The sequence below is a fragment of the Lentinus tigrinus genome, assembly GCF_003813185.1.
Source record: "Lentinus tigrinus ALCF2SS1-7 unplaced genomic scaffold L226scaffold_54, whole genome shotgun sequence".
In the NCBI taxonomy this organism is placed as follows: domain Eukaryota; kingdom Fungi; phylum Basidiomycota; class Agaricomycetes; order Polyporales; family Polyporaceae; genus Lentinus; species Lentinus tigrinus.
The window spans coordinates 170,160-176,159 of record NW_027137963.1 but is presented as its reverse complement, the minus strand read 5'-3'; the positions used below and the strand labels follow the sequence as shown (position 1 = coordinate 176,159).

Sequence of the window (6,000 nt, the reverse complement as noted above, 5' to 3'; positions counted from 1 at the left end):
CTTTGTGCCTTCGTGCCGGTCGTCGCTTTGTCCTCCATCGAGTTCATCATCTCTTCTATCCATCTCATTGCTCTTTCGGCTCCTCGCAGCTCGCCCCTCAGGTCGTCGCCGATCGACGCCTGGTGTCTACGCATCTAGTCGCCGCGACAGGCAGCATCAGAGAAGTCTGGCCCTGCACGGTTCAGGATGACCGCCCCGGTACGGGCTACAGATGACAGGATCACCGCGCGGCACTCGAGGAGGTCCAAGTGACGGTACTGGTACTTGCAGCGGCTCTAGTCAACAGACTTCACGAAGTCGGTCAGGATACCCGCGGTGTCGGAAACCTGTTCCCACCCTTCAAGAACGGTCTTGGTTCGGCGGACGAACTGGAGCTCTTTGTTCCCCGGCGGGGCGAGCGCGAGGACGGTGTCCTGGACCAGGACCTTTAGGTGCTACAACGAACGAGCGGGTCAGAAGGCTTACCAGCGCAGCGGCGATGCGGTCCATGAACCGGCGGACTTCCTCATTACTGCTTTCGGTACCGGCCTCCTTGACGCTCTCCAAGTCGGATACCGCTTTGTCAAGTTGGCGTCGGCCCTCGCGGACGCAGGTCACATAATGGTCTTCCCACACTCCGGGGGTCGGCTCATGGAGAAGGAAATCGCGGACTGCATCCATAAGGGGAGGGTAGAGGGGGCCTTCGGTTCTGGTTGCTCCTTCCGGTCACAAGGCCCCTTCCGCTTTTATACGCTGAAGCCATGGCTATCCTAGCCGGTCCGCAACCCGATCGATGGACTGAGGACGGTCCCGATTTCAGTGGGGAGGGGGTGATGGGTATCGATAGTGGCTGGCTCCGGCTGCTCCGCACTCTCACTCTGAGGCTCTTACCGGTGGCGGACCTCGTCAGACGCAGGAGGGACCTCTCCGGTGGCGGTGCTCACGACGGACCTCGCTGTTCCTTCCTGCCTGCTAGCACGGTGTTAGCCTAGGAGCCCCCAGGACGTCTCTCTCTCTCTCCGTGCCATTGGGCACTTCTCACCGGCGGTCGTCACCGAAACCGGGGTTCGAACACAACCGGAGGGAAACACACGGGGGACCAGGAGGAACGCGTGTCGGAAGGTAACCGGAAGCTGGAGGACGCTCATTGGACGGTACGGGCCCAGTCTCAGTTCGTGGTCTGTGCGTAGTTCCTGTCGAGAAGTCCCTTTTGTATCCGTAGCGTAGCAGGAAACAACCTCAGACTCCGTTTCCCCTCACCGCACAGTACACAGTCTTTTGACCGCCCCACCGCAAAAACAGGAAAGTTCTCATATCGACCGTCCACCGACTGCACCGTCCACCGTCTCCGACACCGTTTCCATCACCGTCTATACCATCGGAAGTAACGTCCGGTGGTTCTCGCTGTCGGGGACCCCCTAGTCCCTGCCTACCGCCCTCTAGTACCGTACCGCACCGTCTACCGCTCACCGCTCGCCGTCCGGTTCAGCAAAAAGGGCAGCAACAGGGACTCGTCCCTTTCCGTCCCCGTCACCGTCTTCCGTCCAAGCCCCGGTACCGCAACCGTCTCCGAGTAGCTATCGCCCGGTCGGACGAGTCACTGCTGAGTCTCCCTGTCTGATTCGTCCTGTTACGTCCCCCTACCGCTACCCAAGAACCAGCTCCGGACCTTGACCAGTCGGGAACCTCATCCCACCTCGCTCACTACATACCCTGTCCCGATCCTTATTTCCGCTCGCCGCGGTTAGGTTCTCGATAGACGTTACACCGTGAAAGAGATGAATGTCTTGGCACCTACATCCTGCCGGTACCTGCACAGCGGTGCTTATGAGGCCAAGGGGAGTAGTATCCCGTCTTGGCAAGCCTCTTGCATTCCTGCATCTTGGACGTGCTCACAGATGTATCTCTTAACCTCTGACAGTCCTCCAAGATTCATTCATACGATCCAAGGTATCTATTTATAGAACATATTGCTCTGACGCCCGGGACATGGTGGTCTCTCAGATCCATTTCCCATCTACAGTGAATTGACCTGAGAGGTCTGGTCCTCCCCTGCCCTAGGTGCCCTGACAAGGTCTTATAACAGTATGCAATCAGTCCCAATATGTCAGGATCTCCCAGGAGCTCTGCAAGGTCTGGTGGATTGCATGATGATTGCAATCACTCGCAAGAGTGCCCTTGTTTGCAAACTATGGAATCATTCCCGAGCCTTTTGGGTTTTTGCTGATGCAAGAGCCAGCAGCCAATGCTTCATGATGCTAATATTCTGACACAAACAATCATATGTTATAATTCCAGACTGAGTTGTTATATATTTTCCAGCACGTGAATTAATGTAGGCCTGGTGGTCTAGTAGTATGATTCCTTCTTAGGGTATCCTCAATGTATACTTTGTTTGGAGGAGGTCCCGGGTTCAATTCCCGGCCAGGCCCTTTTTACACTGCTTCTGCCGCAATGCGATTCAACGCTGGAACGGCCAAGATGGACACACCAAGCCCCAAGGTCAAGGAACATATCTATTACCTGAACAACCCTATATCTAGCACAGTCATCCTATCACACCGACCTCCGAATGAACTCGACCAACGCTCTATACAAAGCGAACCCACCGTCAGCGCCCCGCACACCCATGCCAAATTCTCGACAGAAGTCAGAACTCACCTCGTCGGCCGCCCTGTCATACCCTTCTCCTGGTACGCGCCGCTCCCGCTCGCCTCCATGCTCCCCGCGATGTCGATGTGCGCCCATCGGACCCTCGGCTGCTCTTCGCCATCTGCTGGCTCGACGCCGTCGACGAAGGACTTGAGGAAGAGCGCAGCTGTGCAGCACCCTGCGCGCGAGCCGCCGGTCTGTAAACGGGAAATGTGTTAGTTGTCACTGGCCAGTAAAGAGGCAGAGACAGTGCGCGCGCGCGAGAAGAGTCGTCGTCGTAGCAGAAGTCCGGACGTTGGAGACGAGATGCGATGCGCGGCACAGAGACGGAGATGGAAACAGAGACGACAAGCACCCTGTGGTCCGCATTCACGCGGCTACCGAGAATTGCAACAGGCGGATGGCAATCCAGTCGGGTGCGAGATGGCGGAACCTCAGAGACGAAGCTCATCCTCGCGTAGGCGACGGACGCACACGGGACTCCACACTCGCAAACACAGAACGCACGGACGGAGGACTCACGTTGACCAAATCCGCGGGCCCCTCGTAGATCTGCGACCCGTACTCTTCGTCGAGCGGCATTCGCCAGAAGCGGTCGTGCTCCCTCAGCCCCGCGGCATGGAGCTCATTCCAGAGGGAATCCGAGTTCTGTTTCGCGCGCGACTAGTCAGTACGTGGAGGGGTACAGGACGGACGAGAGCGCGTACCGTGAAGACCCCCGAGTAGATCTCGCCGAGAGCGTAGTCCATGGAGCTACAGCGCAGTGTCAGCGGCGAGGTGAGAGTAAAAGAGCTCGACACACCCTGTGAGCGTCGCGACGTCGATCAGCGTGTCGGGCTTGAATTTGCTCGAGCCGTAGTAGATCGCGTCTGTGAATGTACGATCAGCCAGGTCATACTTCGCATGTCGACTGACTGAACTCACCAGCGAGGACGAGCCGTCCCTCCGCGTCGGTGTTGTCGATCTCAACCGACTTGCCGTTCATAGCGTACACCCTGGGTCGGTCTACGAGTCAGTCAGACTCATACGGAAGTGTGAATGAGAACTGACGTGTCCCCGGGCTTGTTCGCCGTCGGCCCGGGCAAGTTCTCGGTGAGCGGCGTGAGCACGACGAGGTTGACACTTGGGGAGAACAAAGTCAGTCGAGCAGGCAGCTGCGGAGAGGGCCAACGAGGACGTACGGAATCTTCAGCCTGGCGATGGCAAGTGCAGTTGCGCAGACCGTTGCGGCACCGCCTGTGAGACACATCAGTATGGTCCATGAGCGCAAAACGGCACATCGCTCACCCATGTCGCCGCGCATCAAGCTCATGCCCTGCACGACAGGACAAACGCGGACAGTCAGTGCGCAGTCAAGGACAACGGAGTACCAAAGCGCACCTTGGAGGGCTTGAGCGAGATGCCTCCCGAGTCGAACGTGATGCCCTTGCCGACGAGCACGAGCGGGGTTGCGTCGGGTGCGCCGCCCTTGTAGTGACTAGACAGCAAGCCCGCGGTCAGCATGGGGGTCAAATAGTCGGGAGTGAGAAAGACTTACAGCTCCAGGAACTTCGCCGGCTCTTGCGAGCCCTTGGCCACGGAGAGGAAAGTGCGCTGGGAGCGGGCGTCAGCGTTGATACAGGACGTCCGTGTATGTGCGTACCATGCCCTTCTGCGCTGCCCATTCTACAGAGGAACAATGGTGTGTCAGTAAGCTAGCAGTGCGTAACGGGAGGAAGCCGGGGATAGACGTCTACGGAACCACCATGCCAATGTGCAGATAGCGAAGGGTAGACAACTGGCATCCGCGAAGCTTCACTATGCGAAGCTGAGGCTTTGAAAAACATGACCGCCATCCCGTAAAATGAAGCCGCTCGCTGCGATGCATGCCCGCGAGCAGATAATACGTTGGCAAAGCGCAGAAGGACCCGCAGTCTATCGAGAGTCGTAGCAGCTATTCCAACTGAACGCGACACTGACGACGTGGAAGAGCTGCCCGCCAGACAGTCTCACCGGCGGCGTTGTGGGCGGTCACCCCCTCTGCTCCTTGTAACGCATGCGCATATGCGAACCTGCGCGCGCCCTCCTCAATGCTCGCCGCCCCTTAACGCATATGCTGGCGATCACGCTCCACCGCTTTAAAATGGTGTAGTTTGACCACTAACGTCGTGATGGGTTGTCACACCAGCACGCAGCATGCGTCCTCGTCGACAATGGGAGTCGCGGAAGACATAGCCTCGAGCAAACCGTCGGGCCATGGCAGTGGTCAACGCGCGCGGGGGGAAGGGAGACGCGACCAGTCACGTAGAGGGGCGCGCCTTCATCACACCGACCGGCCAGCCTTCTCTGACGGACGGTGCGCCAGACGAATGCTCTCATGCAGAGTGGCAGAAAATGGAACCGAGGTGGTGTAGATGCAGACCGAATGAAGGGTACGTACCAGTGTCGCGGACGATAACCTCCACGTTCGCGAGACCTGCAGCCTCAGCCTTGATGCGCTCCGAGAAGGCCTGCAGAGCGACGCGTCAGAGCGCGACTTCACGCGCATGCAAAAAAACAGTCTGAACGTACCGTAGGGGTCATCATGTTCGCAGGCAACTCCATGAGCTATGCAAAGAGTGAGTGAGCGAGGACTCGTGTGACGAGGTGAGCGGACGTACCGTGCGCGCGAGGTTCTGTGCCTGCGCGTAGACAACGCCGGTATCCCATTCTTGAGATGGCGACAGCGCGGAGAGGTTGAGCTTCTCCGGTAGGGGTTCCGTGAGGCGGGGGTCGAAGGGAGATGTAGTCTTCGTCTTGAGGGTGAAATGGTAGAGCGCGAGGTGCGCGCCGACAGCTGTGCTCGCGAATTGATTGCATGTAATGCGCAAAAAATTACGGAGATACATACCTGCTGCGTGCGCGTCAACAGACGCGTCAACAAGAACCTTGCTGCCCTCTACACCCTCGCCCAGGCTCCGAACCTTCTTGATTCCTCCCGCTACTGCCTTCCTCACGACCTCTCTCCGCTCGTCGCCCTTCTTCTTCCCGAACTTGTCACCGAGCGATGAAAGCGCAGTGATATCCTCGCCGTAGAAGAGGTGAGTCGTGCCCGTCGCCGGAGGTTTTGACGCAGCCGGAGTCGACTTCCAGAGCTTCGTGGCGTCGACGGGCGCAGCTGCCGCAGACGGCGCGGAGGGGTCGATAGGAAGGACGTAGATGGACGACATGCGCCTGAGCAAGGCTGGAGAACGAGGGAGAAGACGCGATGAACGAGAGAGGAGCATCGAGGAGGAGGGGGGTAATATGGTGAAGGCAAGCAGCTCCGCGACTGCCACGGGCCAATTCCGACAGAGCGCTTCCACGCACGCTCCCTTCCTCCTTAACCATTGAGGTCCTCTTTCTTTTGTC

The 6,000-nt window shown here is 58.3% G+C and overlaps 2 protein-coding genes and 1 non-coding gene across 3 annotated transcripts; 1 reads left to right on the top strand and 2 right to left on the bottom strand.

The window, feature by feature from the left end:
* Positions 1–275: 275 nt before the first annotated feature.
* Positions 276–660, bottom strand: L226DRAFT_526974 (uncharacterized protein; the record flags this gene model as incomplete). The annotated part of the gene is made up of 2 exons (XM_067679082.1): positions 276–434; positions 466–660. The coding sequence occupies 2 exons, from the start codon at positions 658–660 to the stop codon at positions 276–278; spliced, it is 354 nt and encodes a 117-aa protein (XP_067529475.1).
* A 1,657-nt stretch (positions 661–2,317) lies between these two features.
* Positions 2,318–2,411, top strand: L226DRAFT_t277. Its single transcript has one exon. It is a non-coding gene; the product is annotated as a tRNA-Pro (tRNA).
* A 124-nt stretch (positions 2,412–2,535) lies between these two features.
* On the bottom strand, positions 2,536–5,819 carry L226DRAFT_576073 (leucine aminopeptidase; the record flags this gene model as incomplete). The annotated part of the gene is made up of 16 exons (XM_067685302.1): positions 2,536–2,569; positions 2,641–2,828; positions 3,154–3,279; positions 3,339–3,384; positions 3,434–3,500; positions 3,556–3,626; positions 3,682–3,753; positions 3,813–3,867; positions 3,919–3,946; positions 4,012–4,108; positions 4,169–4,224; positions 4,274–4,296; positions 5,051–5,120; positions 5,182–5,217; positions 5,271–5,446; positions 5,501–5,819. The coding sequence occupies 16 exons, from the start codon at positions 5,817–5,819 to the stop codon at positions 2,536–2,538; spliced, it is 1,464 nt and encodes a 487-aa protein (XP_067529474.1).
* Positions 5,820–6,000: the final 181 nt, after the last annotated feature.